This window comes from Manihot esculenta, chromosome 16, assembly GCF_001659605.2.
Source record: "Manihot esculenta cultivar AM560-2 chromosome 16, M.esculenta_v8, whole genome shotgun sequence".
Taxonomy (NCBI): domain Eukaryota; kingdom Viridiplantae; phylum Streptophyta; class Magnoliopsida; order Malpighiales; family Euphorbiaceae; genus Manihot; species Manihot esculenta.
This window is the reverse complement of record NC_035176.2, coordinates 8,484,982-8,506,381: the sequence shown is the minus strand read 5'-3', so window position 1 is coordinate 8,506,381 and position 21,400 is coordinate 8,484,982. Positions and strand designations below refer to the sequence as shown.

At 39.9% G+C, this 21,400-nt stretch overlaps 1 protein-coding gene across 1 annotated transcript; it reads right to left on the bottom strand.

The window, feature by feature from the left end:
* Window positions 1–13,846: 13,846 nt before the first annotated feature.
* On the bottom strand, window positions 13,847–17,610 carry LOC110604247 (metal tolerance protein 9). Its single transcript, XM_021742396.2, has 6 exons — window positions 17,399–17,610; window positions 17,159–17,271; window positions 16,699–16,944; window positions 14,772–14,852; window positions 14,462–14,692; window positions 13,847–14,331 (listed from the first exon to the last, which is right to left on the bottom strand). Exons 1-6 carry the CDS (start codon window positions 17,583–17,585, stop codon window positions 13,981–13,983), a joined length of 1,209 nt encoding a protein of 402 aa, XP_021598088.1. The 5' UTR covers window positions 17,586–17,610; the 3' UTR covers window positions 13,847–13,980.
* Window positions 17,611–21,400: the final 3,790 nt, after the last annotated feature.

The window sequence follows — 21,400 nt, the reverse complement described above, 5'->3', positions numbered from 1 at the left end:
TAAACATTAGCATCATATAGTTCATGTGGGCACACATGAACCCGCATCACACATCATAACATATCATTAATGCACATGCATATAATCATGGCATTTCACATCATCATGAAAGACAGGACTCCACATCCTATCCTAGTGGACATGATCTTTCCTATTGTGCTTGATCTTTTATAACATCTATGAGCCCGACACTTTAGGTCCGACCATATGAACCTAGGGCTCTGATACCATTCTGTAACGATCCGAAAATCGGACCGCTACCGGCGCTAGGATCCAGATCGGCTTAAGGCCGCCGGGACCCGTAGCAAGCCTGACATGAAACCTGTAAACCTGTATAATCCCATACATGATCAACAACATACATAAAAATTAAAACTTTTCTTTCCATATACAACAACCAAACTCAACCTGAGCATATACATTAACATAACATTGATCCCTCTATGGGATCTCATCAGTGCCCCCAATGGGTGACATAACATATTGTTGAGTTGGTTTACATAAACATCATAAAAGTCTCTAAGATCATGTAATAAAAGGGATAACAACAATCTATGGTCAAGCACACCTCTAACATTCATAATCATCATCTCATTACATATCTAAACTGTACTTTTACATTACATTGTTCTACGATTTGTCATGTCCACATTCTACCTATTACATAAACAAGCTTTACTCTAACTGACCTCCTCTTCTATCCTGTACCTGCAAGCCTGGGGCAAAGGGAGAGGGGTGAGCTAAAAGCCCAGTGAGTAGAACTATAAAACATATTAACACTATGCTCTATGAAATGCATCACAACTCAGACAATTCACATAAGGGTTGGGTGAACTTGTCACCAATTAGTCCAAGCTAACTCTGTGCCAGGCCGTAGCATGGGGTCCTGGTCTTCCTGTCATAACATACATTATTTACCATTGTCCCAGGGCCTCCTCTGGGCTCCTGGTCTTCGAGTCCCATATCCATGCCAGGCTGTAGAATGGGGTCCTGGTCTTTCCTTACTCTGTGCCAGGCCGTAGAATGGGGTCCTGGTCTTCCTGTCATGGACTAATTGGGTCATCCAACATTCACCCACATCAACAACAATCGATGCAATGCGGCATATTCGTGAAAACTAATGCAATCATCCTATTGCATAATCATGATGCATGAAAACATGATAAAACATTTAATTTCTCGATTTAAAAGATTAAGTTTAGTTCCACTCACCTCTTGCTAACTCTGACAACACCGAAGCAGCTGAACTTACTGCTGGGGTCCTCGGTTCCTTGGGTCCGAACCTACACAGGTGGACTCAAATGAGGGACCAAACACACCTGAATATAACTATAAACTACTCCCCAAAAACCCCCTAAAACATCAAGAAACAACCATAGAAAAACATGCAACGGAGGCCTGGACAGGGCACTTTCGGTGGCAGGTTCGGCGGCCGAAAGTCCCTCCAGAGCCGAAAGTCAGGCAGGTTCGGCAGCACCTTCGGCGGCCGAAACTGCCAGACAGAGACGAAAGTCTCCTTTCGGGGGCAGGCTTCGGCAGTCGAAAGGCTTGCCTCCCCAGCCATGTTCGGCGGCCGAAAGTCCTTCGGCTGCCGAACCTGGTTTCTGCCAAAGGGCAGAAACTTGGCTCCTTTTTGCACATTTCACCTCTAAACCTTCCAAACATGCATCAAACCTATTCTACAACACACAAACACAAGCATACATGTTCCTAGGGGCTTCAAACCATCATAAACCCCATCTATAACACATCAAGTATCCACATTGTTCATGAACATACATTTATATCCATAAACATAACCATAACCTAAACATGCACCCTAACCCATAGATCTACTTAAAACTTACTTAAAACATGCAATGAGCTTAAGATCGACTCTTACCTCTTGAAGATCGAGAGAGAGATGACCTAAACTCGGAGTTGGGAGAGATTGGGTTCTTGAACCTCCAAGCTCCAAAACTTTGCTCAAAAGCTCAAATCTTCAAAGCAAAGTTAAAACAAATGAAAATCTTGAAAGAACTAGAGGAAAAACATCAAAGATTGGTAAGGGACGGCGGAGAGCTCACCTTGGCCGAAAATGGGAAAAAGCTCGCCCGTTTTCGGCTAAGGAACCCTTTTATAGTGGCTGGCCAGGCCACGTTCGGGGGCCGAATGTGCCTCCGCATGCATGCCATGTTCGGCGGCCGAACTTGAGGTTCGGCGGCCGAACCTGGACTTCCCTCACTTATGCCTTCGGGGGCCTAAAGCACTCCCGAAGTGCATGCATGTTCGGCGGCCGAACTTGGGGTTCGGCGGCCGAACCTGAGTTTTCCTCCAATGCTATTTTCATGCAAAAAACTCATTTTCTTTCATACTTAAAACATAAAATACATTAAAACATTTTATAAAAACATGGTTTTACCCTTCTAGAGGTCTCCGACACCCGAGATTCCACCGGACGGTAGGAATTCCGATACCGGAGTCTAGCCGGGTATTACAATTACTTATCTAGTGAGCTTAAATAAGAGTGATATTTCTTTTGCCTTAATACATTCAGATGTGTGGGAACCCTCCCCAATCACTACTTCTTCTGGCATTTTGGTTTGTAACCTTTGTGGATGATTGCACTCGAATGACTTGGCTTTACTTGCTGAAATATAAGGATGAGGTATTTAATGTGTTCCAGGCTTTCCATGTAATGATTCAGAATCAATTCTCAGCAAAAATTCAAGTCCTCCTTTCAGATAATGGAGATGAATATGTCAATCAACACTTTCAAACTTACTTCAAGAGCCATGGTCTTTTATATGAAACCTCATGCTCTCAAACACCATAATAGAATGGCATTGCCGAACGAAAGAATTGACATATTGTAGAAACAACTCATACTTTATTAATTGGAGCACATGTACCTAGTAGCTACTGGGATAATGTTGTTGCCACAACAATACATTTACTAAACCGGATGCCTTCGAAAGTCTTAAATTTCAAGACCCTGTTACAAGTACTTTTGAGTTATGTTTCTTTACCTGTTGTATTACTGATTCCTCCCCGGGTGTTTGATTGTATTGTCTTTACTTATCTTCACAAAAATCAGCAAAGTAAGCTAGATCCTTTTGCTGATCGTTGCATTTTTTTGGGGTATGCTTTACATAAAAAGGGCTATCATTGTTATGATCCCATCACCAAGTGCACTTATGTTACCATGGACGCTACCTTCTTAGAGTTAGACACTTTCTTTCCACCACCATTATCCACTTCATCTCTTCAGGGGCAGGTGCAAAATGAAGAGCAAAACTAGACAAAATTTGAATGATCTATGTTTGGAGAAAATTCAGAGCACGTTGATAATAAAACAATTGTTGGGGAGGAAGCAAATGGTATGAAGTCAATATGTCTCCAAGAGTAGAATCTACGGAATCTATATCATCTGAATCCGGCTGTGTCCCTCTTTAGCACCTACAGACCTTTCTCTTGAGAAAAGTCATGAGATAAGCTCTCTCACTACACCTTCACTCGTTAATAACTTAGATACTTCTGCTGGCTATGTCTTACCCTTAAAGAATAATCGAAGGAAGCCACCAAATAAATACTCTTCAGATATTGAAGGGAAAAAATCAAGATACCCAATTGCTAATTATGCGTCTACTCAGAAATTGCTAGAACCTCTCAAGGGTTTGTGTATACTCTATCCTCATACCATATTCCGTATGGAGTAGAAGAAGCCTTAATGGACCCAAGATGGGCCAATGCTATAAAAGAAGAAATAGAGGCATTGCAGAAGAATAAAACATGGACTTTGGTACCTTTAACAGAGGGAAAGAAGGCAGTTAGGTGCAAATAGATTTTCTCTATTAAATACGAGGCAGATGGGTCTATTGATAGATACAAGGCGAGGCTCATGGCAAAAGGATACACACAGACATATGGCATAGATTATCAAGAGGCTTTTTCTTCAGTGGCAAAACTAAATACTATTAGAGTTTTATTATCTCTTGCAGCAAAATTGGACTGAACTTTGCACCAATTTGATGTGAAGAATGCCTTTCTTCACGGGGATCTCGAGGAGAAAGTTTACATGGATATTCCACTTGGGTACGTTGCATCTTTAAAGACTAAAGTAGTATGTAAGTTGCAACGAGTCTTGTATGGACTAAAACAATCACCCCGAGCATGGTTTGGACAGTCTAGCTAGGCTATAATGAAGTATGGCTTCCAACACAGTAATTCAGACCATACTTTATTTCTAAAACATCAATTAGGGAAAGTTATAGCTTTAATAATCTATGTAGATGATATGATTATTACAGGAAATGACTTTAAAGAGATATCTAAACTCCAAAGACAATTGGCAATCGAATTTATGATGAAGAATCTTGGAAGGCTCAAATATTTTTTAGGGATTGAAGTAGCAAGATCGCAGCAAAGCATTTTTCTCTCATAAAGAAAATTCATTCTAGATTTGTTGTTTGAAGCTGGATTATTGGACTACAAGCCAGCTGATACTCCAATTGTACAAAATCATATGCTTGGAGAATACTCTGATCATGTACCAACCAACAAAGAGAGGTATCAACAATTAGTTAGAAAACTTATTTACTTATCACATACATGTAACGACCCGAAAATCGAATCGCTACCGGCGCTAGGATCCAGGTCGACTTAAGGTCGCCGGGACCCGTAGCAAGCCTGCTAACCTCTCTGAATACCTGTAAAATCCCATACATGATCATACATTTCTGTTAAAACATAAAACTTTACTCTGTACCAAGGCTCAACCTGTGTATGCACTATCTCTGTACTATAGAACCCCTTACTAGAGCTTGCTCTAGACGGGTTAAACTCATACATGTTAAGCCTGGTTTATCAAACTCATCAATAACACATGAAAAGATTTACATAAAACAAACCATGTACACAAAAGGGATTTACAGTACAACTGGGTCAAGCACAATACTAATACATCTCTTCACAATAGTACATATCCACACTAGCTATAACACATCTCTTTACTCTTCCTGTACCCTGCTGAACTTTCCCTTAACTCTGAACCTGCAAGACTGGGGTGAAAGGAGAGGGATGAGCTACTATAGCCCAGTGAGTAGAACCAATAAAATCATGTTACTAAACATGCTCATATGAAATGCGTCACATCACAAGTAAATCACCCATCTCAGACGGACTGATTCAAAAATCCCTCAACTGTGCCCGGCCCGCGAAGGAGCTCCTCAGGACTTTATTACGCACCCTAGGATGCCTGTGCCCGGCCCTCTCAGGGCTCCTCAGGACTTTACTACGAGGGCTAATGAATCCACTATGTTCGATCCGTACAAGCAAAGCATAATGCAGCACATTAGTGTATACTAGTGCACTCAGCCTATTACATATCATGATGCATGGAACATGCTAAAAGCATTTAATTTCTCAATTTAAAACATTAAGTTTAGTTCCCCTCACCTCTGGCTGACTTTGCAAATGCTGAAGCAGTGCTCACTGCTGACCTCTTTGGTTCCTCTGGTCTGTTCCTACACAGATGGACTCAAATGAGGGACCAAACTAGCTCAAGAACAACTCTATAAAACTCCCCAAAAACCCCTTAAACCATCCTAAAACAATCACATAAAACAGGCAAAAGAAGGCTGGACAGGGCACTTTCGGCCGCAGGTTCGGCGGCCGAAAGTCCCTTCCAAAGCCGAACCTCAAGCACTTTTGGTGGCACTTCGGCTGCCGAAAGTCCTCTCCAGAGACGAAACTCCCCAACCTTCGGCGGCCGAAACTCCCCTCCAGAGCCGAAAGTCCAAACTTTCGGGGGCAAGTTTAGGCAGCCGAAACCACCTCCTTAGCATGTTCGGCGGCCAAACCTTCTGTCGGCGGCCGAAACTGGATTCTCCAGTAAGGCAGAAACGTGTTCTGCTTCATACAAACCAACCCAAACTACTTTCAAACATGCAACCCTCAACTCTACAACACACATATACTCAAGCATATGCACAAAGGGGTCCAAAACTACCTTACAACCCCAACAAACAACACAAATAAACACATAAACATGCTTTGACCACAAATCAACCAAAACCTCAACTTAACCTACATATGCATCTCTACCCATAAAACTCCATAAAACCTTTATAAAACAGCAAAGAAGCTAAGGATCTACACTTACCTCTTGAAGATCTAGAGGATATGTGATCCTAACGTGGAGATGTGGAGAAACTCTCCCTCAAAGTCTCCAACTTCAAAACTTTTGGTTGATTTGCTCAAAAGCTTCAAAATAACATAAAACTCATCAAAACTATGAAAGATTTGAAGAAAACATGAAAATCACCCAAGGAAGATCATGGTCTCACCTCTGTCTGTGAATGGAAAGAAAATCTTATCCATTCACCGACCTAGGGCCTTTTATAGGTGGCTGGCAAGACCACCTTCGACAGCCTAACGTGATTCCAAACTCATGCATGTTCGGCGGCCGAACTTTCACCTTCGGCGGCCGAACCTTGCATTTCCTCCTTGGTGCTTTTCATTTCAAAACTCATTTCCTTTTGTACTAAAACATTAAAACATACCAAAAAGCCTTTAGAAAAACATATCTACTACCCTTCTAGAGGGTTCCGCCATCCGGAATTCCACCGGAAAGTAGAATTCCGGATTATGAGCTTCCCTCATAATGTCTCCTTTCAGGCTAATGTCATCTGGCACACATAGGCGATTCCCATAGCGGAGGATCCCTTTGCTATCAAATCTGAACTCTGCACTATCGCCTGACTGAACAGTCCTGGCAATCTTCACTAACTCCGGGTCCTCATGCTATTTCTGAGCTACCTGCTCCAGAAACACATGTGTCACTCTCATCTGTGCTATCAACGCACCCGTACCAGACAACTCTAGCTGTAGCCCTTCGTCGATGAGCTTAGAAAACTCCATCACCACTGGTCTTCTCTCTGCTGCTATATGGGACAAACTGCCAAGTGATTTCCGGCTTAGGGCGTCTGCCACAACATTCGCCTTACCCGGATGATACTGAATTTTACAATCATAGTCACTAAGCAGTTCTACCCATCTTCTCTGCCTCAAATTTAGTTCTTTCTGACTCAAGATGTACTGTAAACTCTTATGATCTGTGAAGATCTCGCTTTTAACCCCATAAAGGTAATGCCTCCACATCTTGAGTGCAAAGGTAACTGCTGCCATTTCCAGGTCATGGGTGGGGTAATTCACCTCATGCTTCTTTAGCTGTCTCGAAGCATAAGCAATCACCCTGTCATTTTGCATCAGAACACAACCCAATCCCACTCTAGACGCATCACAGAACATTGTGAAGTCCTCATTACTGACGGGCAGAGCTAACACCGGTACTGATGTTAATCGTCTCTTTAACTCTTCGAAGCTCTCTTCACATTGGTCCGTCCACACGAACCTCTGGTTCTTCTGAGTCAGTTTGGTCATAGGAGCAGCTATCTTTGAGAAGTCCTGAATGAACCTCCTGTAGTAACCTGCCAAACCCATAAAGCTTTTAATCTCTGTCACTAAAGTGGGTCTGGGCCAGTTAGCTACAGCCTCTATCTTCTTGGGGTCTACCTCAATACCGTCTGCTGATACTACATGCCCCAAGAATGAAATGCTCCTCAACCAAAACTCCCTCTTAGAGAACTTGGCATATAAACCATGCTCTCTCAGAGTCTGCAGAACTGTCCTCAGATGCTGGGCATGCTCCTCTGCATTTCTGGAACACACTAAGATATCATCGATGAAGACAATAACAAAGTGATCCAGATACTCGCTGAAAACTCTGTTCATGAGGTCCATGAATGCTGCAGGGGCGTTAGTCAACCCGAACGGCATTACTAGGAACTCATAATGCCCATATCTGGTCCTGAAAGCTGTCTTTGACACATCTGCTTCTCTGACTCTCAACTGATGATACCCGGACCTCAGATCTATTTTAGAGAAACAACCTACTCCAGCTAGCTGGTCAAATAGATCATCGATCCTAGGTAAAGGATACTTATTCTTCATAGTGACCTTGTTCAAATGCCTATAGTCGATACTAAGTCTGAGGGATCCATCCTTCTTTCTGACAAAAAGCACTGGAGCACCCCAAGGTGAGGTACTAGGGCGGATGAAACCCTTATCTACCAAGTCCTGCAACTGCTCTTTCAGCTCTTTTAACTCTGCTTGTGCCATCCTATAGGGAGGAATAGAGATAGGTCTGGTATCAGGCAGCAATTCTATTTCAAACTCTATCTCCCTATCAGGTGGTAGTCCTGGAAGCTCGTCTAGGAAGACGTCTAGAAATTCTCGGACTACTGGAACTGAAGCTGGTTCCCTAACCTGTCTGTCTAGCTCTCTCACATGAGCTAGAAACCCCTGACAACCCCTCCTAAGCAACCTACGAGCCTGAAGGGTTGAGATCAAAGCTCTGGGTGTACCCCTCCTGTCTCCTCTGAAGACACACTCTGACCCATCCTGGTCTCTGAGACTGACTACCTTGTCTCTACAGTCCAAGGTAGCTCCATATGTAGATAGCCAATCCATCCCTAGAATGACATCAAAATCCGTCAAATCTAGAACCACTAGGTCAGCTGGAAGGCATCTACCCTCTATGAACACTGGACTGAAGCGATAGATTGACACTGCCACTGACGGGTCACAGTTGGGTCCACTGACCCAGAGAGGACACTCCAACTCATAGATCATCAGACCCAATCTCTCCACGGCTCTAGAAGCAATAAAAGAGTGAGAAGCACCGGGGTCCATCAAAGCATACACATCAAAACACCCAATGATGAGATTACCTGACACCACTGTGTTCGACGTGTTTGCCTCCTCCTGTGTCACATTGAAGATCCGTGCTGGGGCTACCGGACCTTCACCTCGGGAACCTGCTGCCGAAGAAGAGGCTGACCCTCTCCCTCTGCCTCTGCCACTGCTCTGAGGTATGGCTGGAGCTGCTGGCTGAGCTACACTGCCTGAGCTCATCTGCTAGGATGGTGTCATAAAGGTCACTTGCGGACATTCCCGTGCAAAATGTCCCTCCTGCCCACACTTATAGCAGGCTGTAGATCCCATCCGACAAACTCCTTTGTGCGGTCTCCCACATCTCATACATACTGTACTGCCTATGCCAGAGCTTGAGCCACTACCCATTCCCAGACTAGACTTGATCTTATTCCAGAACTTGCCTTTCCTCGCTTTAAACTTTTCTTCCTTCTTGCTGCCAGAAGCTGCTGAACTGGGGGTCTTAGAACCCGAAGACTGTGCCACTTGCTGTTTCACTGTTCCTTGAATAATGGCACTCGCCTCCATCTTCCTGGCGGCATCCACTATAGAGTGAAAACTCTCTTTCTCTGCTGGAAGAATCAAGGAGGAATACCTGGGATGCAGTCTCATAGTATATCTCCTTGCCTTCTTCTGGTCAGTGTCATAAGCTTGACCCACATACTGAAGCAGATCCAGGAATTTATCTGTGTATTCATCTACACTCATCTCTTCAGTCTGTCTTAGCTGTTCAAATTCTATAACTTTCATCTCTCTGGAACTGTCAGGAAAAGCCCACCCAGAAAATTCATTGGCGAACTCTTCCCATGACATGCTGTCCAACCTAGGGTCCACATAATTCTTGAACCACTCTCGAGCCTTCTTGCATTTGAGTGTGAACCCTGCCATCTCAATGGCTCTGCTATCATCAGCTCCTAACTCATCGGTTATCATCTTAACCGTTTTGAGGTACTCAAATGGATCATCTCCCGTGTTGAACTTGGGAGCATCCAACTTCAGATACTCTGTCATTTTCACTTTGCTCCCCTCAGCTGAGCTAGGTTGAGGTACTTGGACAACTGGTGCTACTGGTTCTGGTTCTGGTGGTGCAGAAGGTGCTGAACTTGGCTCTGGATATGCTGAACTGGGATGGAAAGGTGTGGGTGGATACATGGGATAAGGTGGGTAAAAAGGAGGATAAGGCATGTAAGGCATGTAGGTAGGATATGGGGTAAAGCTAGAGTAATCTGACGTACCCCCCATCGGATACCCTGGGCCCTGTGGAAAGGGTGGATACTGGGGTGGATAACCAAACCCCGAGGCCTGAGCGCCTCCTTGCGACTCTCCCATACCCTCTTCCGACCTGTCCATACCCATGCTTTCCTCTCCTGGCTGATCCACATCCATAGCCTCCCTCACTTCCTCTGAGCTTCCTCCTCTATCTGCTCCTCTTCTGCTCTCGTCAAAAGACCTTCTAGGGTCCCTTGACGTACCCTCCCTGCTTGATCTCTAAGACCTCGTCCTTGGCAATGCAGGAGGACGAGCATCTAAACCCTCATTCACTGGTGGGACTCCAGTCAATCGTGCAGATCGACGAGTTCCTCTCATCTTAACTTTCTGGAAAACAACACATAACAGCATACATCAACATATAACCATCATATAACAACGATGCACATGCATAACTCATGGCATGTCACATCAGCAAATAGACAGGACTCAACATCCTATCCTAGTGGACATGCTCTCCTATTGTGCTTGACCTACTAGAACCTCTATGAGCCCGACACTCTCTCTATAGGTCCGACCATATGAACCTATGGCTCTGATACCAATCTGTAACGACCCAAAAATCGGACCGCTACCGGCGCTAGGATCCAGGTCGACTTAAGGTCGCCGGGACCCGTAGCAAGCCTGCTAACCTCTCTGAATACCTGTAAAATCCCATACATGATCATACATTTCTATTAAAACATAAAACTTTACTCTGTACCAAGGCTCAACCTGTGCATGCCCTATCTCTGTACTATAGAACCCCTTACTAGAGCTTGCTCTAGATGGGTTAAACTCATACATGTTAAGCCTGGTTTATCAAACTCATCAATAACACATGAAAAGATTTACATAAAACAAACCATGTACACAAAAGGGATTTACAGTACAACTGGGTCAAGCACAATACTAATACATCTCTTCACAATAGTACATGTCCACACTAGCTATGACATATCTCTTTACTCTTCCTGTACCCTGCTGAACTTCCCCTTAACTCTGAACCTGGAAGACTGGGGTGAAAGGAGAGGGATGAGCTACTATAGCCCAGTGAGTAGAACCAATAAAATCATGTTACTAAACATGCTCATATGAAATGCGTCACATCACAAGTAAATCACCCATCTTAGACGGACTGATTCAAAAATCCCTCAACTGTGCCCGGCCCGCGAAGGAGCTCCTCAGGACTTTATTACGCACCCTAGGATGCCTGTGCCCGGCCCTCTCAGGGCTCCTTAGGACTTTACTACGAGGGCTAATGAATCCACTATGTCCGATCCGTACAAGCAAAGCATAATGCAGCACATTAGTGTATACTAGTGCACTCAACCTATTACATATCATGATGCATGAAACATGCTAAAAGCATTTAATTTCTCAATTTAAAACATTAAGTTTAGTTCCACTCACCTCTGGCTGACTTTGCAAACGTTGAAGCAGTGCTCACTGCTGACCTCTTTGGTTCCTCTGGTCCGTTCCTACACAGATGGACTCAAATGAGGGACCAAACTAGCTCAAGAACAACTCTATAAAACTCCCCAAAAATCCCTTAAACCATCCTAAAACAATCACATAAAACAGGCAAAAGAAGGCTGGACAAGGCACTTTCGGCGGCAGGTTCGGCGGCCGAAAGTCCCTTCCAGAGCCGAACCTCAAGCACTTTCGGCAGCACTTCGGCTGCCGAAAGTCCTCTCCAGAGACGAAAGTCCCCAACCTTCGGCGGCCGAAACTCCCCTCCAGAGACGAAAGTCCAAACTTTCGGGGGTAAGCTTAGGCAGCCGAAACCACCTCCTTAGCATGTTCAGCGGCCGAACCTTCTTTCGGCGGCCGAAACTGGATTCTCCAGTAAGGCAGAAACGTGTTATGCTTCATGCAAAGCAACCCAAACTACTTTCAAACATGCAACCCTCAACTCTACAACACACATATACTCAAGCATATGCACAAAGGGGTCGAAAACTACCTTACAACCCCAACAAACAACACAAATAAACACATAAGCATGCTTTGACCACAAATCAACCAAAACCTCAACTTAACCTACATATGCATCTCTACCCATAAAACTCCATAAAACCTTTATAAAACAGCAAAGAAGCTAAGGATCTACACTTACCTCTTGAAGATCTAGAGGATATGTGATCCTAACGTGGAGATGTGGAGAAACTCTCCCTCAAAGTCTCCAACTTCAAAACTTTTGGTTGATTTGCTCAAAAGCTTCAAAATAACATAAAACTCATCAAAACTATGAAAGATTTGAAGAAAACATGAAAATCACCCAAGGAAGATCATGGTCTCACCTCTGTCTGTGAATGGAAAGAAAATCTTATCCATTCACCGACCTAGGGCCTTTTATAGGTGGATGGCCAGACCACCTTCGGCGGCCTAACGTGATTCCAAACTCATGCATGTTTGGCGGCCGAACTTTCACCTTCGGCGGCCGAACCTCGCATTTCCTCCTTGGTGCTTTTCATTTCAAAACTCATTTCCTTTTGTACTAAAACATTAAAACATATCAAAAAGCCTTTAGAAAAACATATCTACTACCCTTCTAGAGGGTTCCGCCATCCGGAATTCCACCGGAAAGTAGAATTCCGATACCGGACTCTAGCCGGGTATTACAATACACATCCATATATTGCTTATGTTGTGAGTGTAGTAAGCTCGCTCATGCATTGCCCAAGTGAAAGTCATATGGATGCAGCGATTTGTATTATTCGTTATCTAAAGTCTTCTCCTGGGAAAGGAATTATATTTACAAAGAATAATCATCTAAGTATTGATGGTTACATGGACGCAGATTTGACATAGAATATTTCTGATAGAAATTCTACTTCAGGCTATTTTACTTTGTTAGGAGGCAACCTGATTACTTGGAGAAACAAAAAACAAAAGGTAGTAGCATTATTTAGTGCTGAAGCTAGGTTCTGAGGAATAGCAAAAGGCCTTTGTGAACTTCTATGGCTAAAAAGATTATTGACTGAGATTGGTTTTGCTCCTAACTCTGAGATGAAATGAATCTTTTTTGTGACAACAAGGCAATAATTGATATCTCTCACAACCCTGTCCAACATGAATGTACCAATATGTAGAGGTGGATCAACACTTTATCAAGCATAATCTTGAAGAAAAAATAATTTGCTTCCCATTTGTTAAATCTAAAGACTAACTAGCAAATATCCTCACAAAGGCTGTGTCGAGCAAAATTTTTTACAACACACTTGACAAGTTGGGCATCCAAGACATATATATCAACTTGAGGGAAAGTATTGGCATGAGCTGTCAATCAATATTTAGTGGAAAAATTATAGGAGCATATTAGAATCTCTTATTTCATGGAACACAATATTTTTAGCCTTAGATCTTGTTTATAGCTAAAATAGTTTTCTAATTTCTCTCATATATTCTATATATTCGTACTCAGTTTTGTAAATAAAAAAATATAATAGAAAAAAAGGAAATAAAACCTTCCAACAATTACTCAAGCATCCGTTCCTTAAATGGTTTTGAGAGTGCCATAAAAACTCTATTTGCGTCCATATAGTCTTTTTCTTGGCTACACAGATGATTTAAATGATGTTATTGGTTGGATAGCTCTACCTAGTCTTCTCTTGTTCTTCTTTTCACTGTGTTCCGGCTTTTGTCCTTAAGTGCTTATGTCTTCCGTAGCAACCGTTTGTTTTTCCAGCTCTTATCAATGCTAATTTAACTTCAAGAAGAAAAAAATTCTCAAAATCTAAAAATTACTCTATTGATCAGTTTTCCAAGTATTCAAAATACTGAAAAATACCAAATAAATTTTTTTATAAATAACTGAAGCCTTATGATGAAAATTAATACTTCTATTTATTAATATTAAATTTATGTTTTCAATACAATTTAAAAGAAAACAAAAAAAAAAGAAGAAGAAAAAGCAACCACACTAATTAAAACTAAACGGTTCACAAAATTGAGAGAAAATAACAGTAAAATAGATTAATTAGTTCTCTTGGGTTTATGTTCCGGATAATGAGTTGATTCAAAATCCACATGAACAAAAGCTCGTTCGACCTCAGGAAGCTGTTCAAGCTTTTCTTGAAGTTTTTCTCCAATGTTATGTGCATGACAAAGAGACATATCTTCAGGCAAGACAATATCTGCTTCCACAAAATAATGACATCCAATTGTGTATGCTCTAATGGTGTCTATGTTCTTTATCTTCTCATCGTGATTCCAAATAAGGTATGTCAGCTTTGCTAAATACTCCGGCGGAGCTGTTCTTCCTATCAATGACCATACGTTCTCCATGACAGTACCCGACCAATTTTTTATTGTGTATAAAGCTATCTGAAAAACATAATCTTTTTAGTGTTAAAAAAAATTTAGAAATGTAATTTTAATTTTAAAAAGTAGAAGGTGGGCCCGTCCTTATAATATAAACTTTTAAAGTCTAATATAGAAATAGAAAAGAACTTACAAGTATAGCTCCAAGTGGATCAATCCACCAATAGAATTTGATAGCTAAAACGGCAGCGGCAAGGCCAATGGAGTTGGTAACCACGTCAAAGAGATGATCCTTAGCATATGCTCTTACTATTTCATTTTTGAATCTCCGACAATATACTGTCAGAAATAGCTTCACTACCGTAACTGAAACCATTATCCCAATCATCCATTTCTCTTTGTTAGGATCCCTTTCTGGCTGAGCCTGGATATTTATGTATTTATTTATTTGTTACTAGTAATTATTGATAAGAAAAAGAAAAAGAAAAAGAAATTATATTTACCTTGGTGATCAGTTGCCTTCCTGATTCAAATAATATCTGTAACCCTAGAGTTGCCATTACTGATGCAAATACCACTATTCCCTGCAGTTAAAAGGTTTCAATCAGCATGCATAACCATTAAATCATAACATCGGAATAATCGGTTACTACAAAAACAGGTTTTAGAAAATAACAGTGAATAAATAAAAATTAATATTAGCAATTTTAAAATTGTTCCATCTGTGTTTAAGCGAACTGTGTTTTTTTTTTTAATAAATAAAAATTTTAGTTAAAAATTATAATTTTATTAAATATTAAATAAATTTATATTAAAATATATAATATAAATTGAATAAAATAATAATTTTTTTGTAACAATTTGAAATTATTATTAAATTATTGTTTTAATAGTATTAATGTAACAATTTTACTGTTACTACTAAAATATCATTAACTAAACTTACAATGTAATAGTGAATAATGAATAGTCTTGAAAAAAAAAAAAAAAACGAATAAGGTATTCACAAAAATCACTTGAACGTAAACCTGTTTATTATATATTTTTAATTAATATACATGATCATTAAATAATATTATAAAATTACCGACAAATAGAGTATCCGTGAAATCAGTCTGACTTTAAATCTATCTATTATATATTTTAATTAATATAAATAATTAAATAATAAAAAAAATTACTTTTTAATTTTTAATTTTTAATTTTTAATTTTTAATTAATGAATTCGTCTTTCTATTTTTAAAATTCAATACTTTGATCGTTAATGTTTAATTTCATCAAAATTAGAGATCTTTTTGTAAAAAATGTCATTGGAGACAAAAAAAAAATAATCGAACCACTCTTTTTAAAATCCAATATTTTAATGCATGAAATTTAATTTTTATAAATTTATAGGTCCCTCTCTTAGAGAATTAATGAAAAAAATACATTTTTATCGTTGAGATATTACATAATTAACAAATTTATTCCTCTATTTTTCGAATTCAACATTTTAGCCTATAAAGTTTAATTTTATCAAAATTTAAGGTAGAAAATCTCAAATTCAATTTCTATAAATAAATAAAAATTTTAATAAATTTAAAATTTAAATTCAGTAAAAATAATCAAAATATATAAAATTTAAATTATTAAAAATAAAAAGTTAAAATACAATAAAAATTACTTTTGTGATGATGCGATTGTCCATTACTATTTAAAAAATCTACCAATTAATTTTTCTATTAATTTTAATCGTTAAATATTATAAAAAAATTTAAAATATCCCCTAATTAGTAAACTTTTTAATAATTTGATGGATCAATTAATAATTTTTTTTAAACTATAAAAACTAAATAATAAAATATTTAGTGATAAATATTAACAGAAAAACTAATTAATAGACTTTTTAAAACATCAAGAATATTTTAATATATTTTTCAAAATTAAAGAATTAAATAGCGAGTTTTTCCATATTATAGAGATTAAATAGTAATTTTTCATTTCATTATTGATATGAGTATTTTTGAAATTATATTTATTCTCTTTGATTAAATGGAAATTATTGACTTAATAGAAATTTTTTATCCAGAAATTTTAAATTTTGATAAAATTAAACTTAAAAAACGAAAGTGTTGATTTTAAAAATAGAGGGATAAACCTGTTAATTATACTATATTTCAGGGACTAAAATGTGATTTTTTAAAATAATAATATAAGGTCAGCGATAAGCAGAGTAGTTGCGAAAATCATCATTTTAACCTTAAATTTGATTATTAAATATTTTAATTAATATGCATAATAATTAAATAATAATATAAAATCAGTAGCCAATAGAGTAACTATGAAAATTATCTTGAACTTAAACCCGTTTATTATATGTTTGACTGGGACATGTTCTCGCTAGAGGAGATGTAATTGAGGAGAAAATCATTGATAAAGTAGAAAGCTTACCACAGGTTGCATCCTTTGCTTGCCAATGGGATATCTATAGTGATTGGGAGTTCTCATAGCATAATCAGTAAACCAGAGGATAAAACCAGACAAGAGATCTAGGAGAGAGTCCACTGTTGATGCTATCACTGCCATTGATTTACTCTCAACTGAAGCATATACCTTTGCCACGAAAAGTACCATATTTGCTATGTTTGACGCGTAGATTGCTAACTTCTCGTTCCTTTCTACTTCTTTTTCTTCTTTCTGATTCATGCACACAACAATTCTATTAATTAGTACTTAATTTTATAAAAATAATTATTAATTAATAATTTATATTGAATACATTTTAAATTTTTTGACTAAATTTAATTTAGTAAATAATCGATATATATTTTAAAATTTTATAAATATTTTAATATATTTAAAAAAAGAGAGTAATTTTTGTTTTGAAACAGAACAAGAGGTAGAAACCAACCTTTGTCAAAGCGTCAGGCAAAATTCCAAGCTCAGAGAAGGAGTCCACTTCATTGAACGATTCAAGAAGCTTTTCCTGCCTGTTGTAGTATTCTGCAATTTGTCTTTGTCTCTCTAGGCGAACCAGAAGAGATAAACACAGAGACATTTGATTTTTTTAAAAAATATTTATTTAAAAAAAAAAGAAATAAATGAATATATAGTTGCATTTATATGGTGAAAAAAAAAAAAAAAAACTTACTCGTTCTGAAAACATGTGTAAGGCCAAAACGATGAGTTTCGACACGTTTTTCCGGCAATTGAATTTTATCCATATTAATTCTCCATGATGGTATGCCTTCCACCGCCGGCACCCCTTCCCCCGGTGGAGGTGGTGATAGAAGCTCCGTCCGATAATCAAACGAATCCGTTCGAGGACTAGTCACCATTTTTTCTATTTATTTTCTCTTATCAGAAGATGTCTCTTCATTATGGAATGGTGAATAGATTTACCGCCTTTAAATAGAGAGAGAAAGGTAGTTTAATTTAAAAAATAAAAAATTAAGTGTGAATGAATAAAGGTGGAAGAATGTCGGTTAAATGGAGCAGGTGAAGGAAGTCACGTAGCATGCTTTTCTATGGGATTTTAAAAAAATCAGTTAATAAAAAATATTTTTTATTAAAATAATTTTTTTAAAAAAATAAGAAATTATATTAAAATTTTATATATAAATTTATTAATAAAATTAAAATTAAATAATAAAAATAATTATTTTAAAATATGTTTTATGAAAAATATTTTTTATCTGTATAAATTATTTTTTATATTACTTTTGGGAGGAAATATCATCAATATCCACGCCTGGTGCTGCTGAAGAAAGCTGACCTCTAAACTATTTAAATATTCAAATGCGAAAACGACGTAGTAAAAGATTTAAATAAATATTTGGTTAAAGAGAAGATCAACAAGGATCCCTTTCACACCTGAAGAAGGGTCTTAATCATTTTTCTTTTCATTGGAACACATATACTTGGATGATTACAGGTCTTACTGATACAACTATCATTTTTTACTAACCTTAATAAATTATTATCAATTCATTCAATAGTAATTGATGATCTGAGATCCAATAGAATAAAGTTTTACAAGGGTTTTGTATTACTGAATAAGGCCTAAGCTTTCTGAAGAGAGGACTCCTCTTTTATACATTGTCTTGCTTGCTGGTGACGTGTAAAGGTCTCTCCAGGATTGGGCCACGCGTCTCTGCCATGCGGATTCGGAGGTACTAGGGTATCAGCCGCCTGTTCCATGCGTAACGGCCTCTGATTCTCCTCGTGCGTACGTTCGAGCGGATCTGCCAGGCTGTCTGGTAAATATTTCTCTGGATCTTGGGCTGGGCCGAGAGTGGGGCCAGACGCTAAGCCTGAGTGGAGAGGGCCTGCTTCGTGTGGGCCAGGCCGGCTTGAGTGAAGAAGATGGGTCGAGCCCGGCTTTGAGGGTTGGATGAGCCAGGCTTGTTATGTATATCAGGTGTGTGGGCCTCTACGTCATGGGCCTTGGGCTGTGGTCAAGCCCCTGGCCCGGGGTGAAGGAACCCAGCAGTCATCAATTGCCCCTTCACCTTCTCAGCAGTTATTGCTCCAACTGCCGAGGGGGTGAATACCAAGAACTAGTATGATCGCGTCTGTTCGGGTTCAGGTGCCTTAATAACATCCTTTCATCTTTCAGTCGTTGCGCAGCTTCTGAATTCTATCTGCTTTTTTCTCTTTCTGTCTTTTTTCTATTCTTCTTGTCCTCTGCCGCCTTTGCTTTTTTTGTCATCATTATCTGGACATCTCCTTTCTTTCCTTTCCCGTGAATATCTTTTAAGAATCTGACATCACTGGCTTAGAGTCTAGTGTAGCTCTGCCCCGTACTAAGTCCTCAGGCTCTGAGTATATATCAGCGCCAGCTTTTCTTCATTCTTGAGCCTTCTGTTGAAATGAGAAGTTCTTGTTTTATATGTGGCAGGTCTATTCGACGCCTTCTTCAAACAGATTGCCTTGTGCCTCAGAGGTTTGTTTTGATTTTGCTCTTATCATCTTAAGGGAGAACTGTTTCTGACTTGTCTCTGTTTTGAAACTTTTTGCAGTTCCTGAAATAAAAATGGGTCAGCTCAAAATTCTTGAAAATTTGATGTTACCTCTAAGGCGTCTGGATGGTGCATTGAAGATCCTTCTGGTATGGCAGTCGAAGGGTGGGACCATTCGGGAAGCTGCTGAAACTGCTTTACCCAGGTCGTCTGGCCGGCCTCCTCCTCTGCTTGTTGCCCAGGCTCCAAAGAAGTTCTGGGCTATTGAGGGGTTCGCTCTAACTTCACCTTTTTCCGCAGAGAAAAAGGGAATTTCCTCGATGCCCCTGTTGTCCTCTTTTGATATAAATGGGAGTGGCGCCGGCGCTCAGCTTGTTGCTCTTTTTGATGTGAAGTACCAGTATTATTATTCCCTTTGGTGTGAAGTACCAGTATTACGTGAGACTGGGATCTGCTGCACTCAGTCAGGTCTCCAGCGATTTCTTCGAATGTGTACTTCGCGATCTCTTCGGGGCCATAGCCCGAAGACTTATGTTTTTCATGTGTGGTGCACGGCCGGCATACAATATCTGAGCTTGTTCGAATGTACCGTGCATCACATTCGGGTAACCGAATGTTTGCCCAGGGGGGCAGTGAGAAATGCTTATGGGAATCAGCTTGTTCAGTTCCCCTATAATAGCGGGACAGATCTTGGCCTTTTCTGAAAAACTCACATTCCGAGCTACGAGAAGTCCTCCGAGCTGAAGACTAGAATAGTAGGGTAGGTGATAATCGTAGATGATGAAGTATCTGGATATGTAAATCCTTTAAGGATAGTCTTTCATCCCGTAGTGTAGGCCTTTGTAACGTGCTGTAATGTACTTTTCTTTTAATGAAGTTCTTGTTCTGCTCTCATGCTTAAGCTGTTCTTCCTTTATCATGTGTGAAATACTTTAGATTGCTCGCCTTATAATTTTAACCAACTGAGCTCTGTCCTGCTTTTTCCCGAGCTGATCTAGCCATATCTGCGAGCTCTGATGAGTTGAACTCCAGATCCACTTAGCCAACTGGGCTTTCAAGTTTCCGAACTGGACTGTCTGACCGACCTGTGAGCTCGGTCTTTACTTCGATGAATTGAGCTTTGAGTCTCCTTCATCCGACCGGGCTCTCAGGTCATGTTGTCCGAGCTGGACTGACCGACCCGAGAGTTCTGTCTTTGCTTAGTGAAATGAGCTCTGAGTTTCCTTTAGCTGGCCGAGCTCTCAAGTCATGCTGTCCGAGCTGGACTAATCCGGTGCTCTCAAGTCATGCTGGCCGAGCTCGGCTTCTGATGAGTTGAACTCTAAGCTCTCAGCTGTGTATGATTCCGAGGTGCTCTTGGCGCCTCTTTCCGATCTCACATCCTTTGTTTAATAACGATAAATCAAATCTTATAACTTTTTAAGTGATGAGCAAGTCTGACCTTTATCATGCTCCCATTTGCTTGTACTTTTGAGTCTTTTCATGACTTGCCCCTCTGTTTCCTCGGCATTTACCATAGGGATGGTAAAGTAGTGGGCTAAGTTACTCTGACTGATGAGTTGGGCCTGTTATTATGTGGATGGCGAATGGGCTTTTAAATGATGGGCTGTCATCGTATACTTGGCCCTTGATAGATGTAGATAAGCCCAGCGATCATCCTTTTGCCCCTTTACCGTCTCGCCGGTTATTACCTAACCGTCGAGAGGGTAAACTTCGAGAACAATTAATGATCGCGCCGCTTCAAGACAAAACTGTTCAGATCAACGCCCTGCCTCATAATTGCCCTTCTTTTCGAATTCCTTCTGTCTTTTGAAGAACTAGCTCTTGTCTGCTCTCTGTCTTCCTACAACTCCTTGTACGGTTTTTCATCCCATCGTGTTCTCAGGTACGCTTCCCTGTTCTTCCATGGCAAGTTCAAAGCTTCCTGATGTTTTTGACCTTGAGTCGCATATTACACCTTCCAACATAACTAATCACATTTCCCGGAGGCTTTTAGATACTCCGTTGTATCTTATTCGAGCACCTCTTCCAAATGAGAGGATAGTTCTTCCTTACCCTCGCCCTCCTGGTTTGGTGGATCCCCAAGAAGTTCGTAGCATAGTGTTTTTCCTGAAGTAGAGAGAATTTGGTCTACCGTTTCCTTTTACCCCTTTCTTTGTTGAGGTCTTTGAATACTTTGGGGTAACTCCTCG

What these genes read in the sequence shown, in the direction of transcription:
- LOC110604247 (XM_021742396.2), bottom strand. Translation starts at nt 17,585, where the DNA reads ATGGTGACTAGTCCTCGAACGGATTCGTTTGATTATCGGACGGAGCTT. An exon ending in GAAGGCAACTGATCACCAAG is followed by an intron (nt 14,693 to 14,771) that starts GTAAATATAATT and finishes ATAAATATCCAG; the next exon opens with GCTCAGCCAGAAAGGGATCC. An exon ending in ATCCACTTGGAGCTATACTT is followed by an intron (nt 14,332 to 14,461) that starts GTAAGTTCTTTT and finishes TATGTTTTTCAG; the next exon opens with ATAGCTTTATACACAATAAA.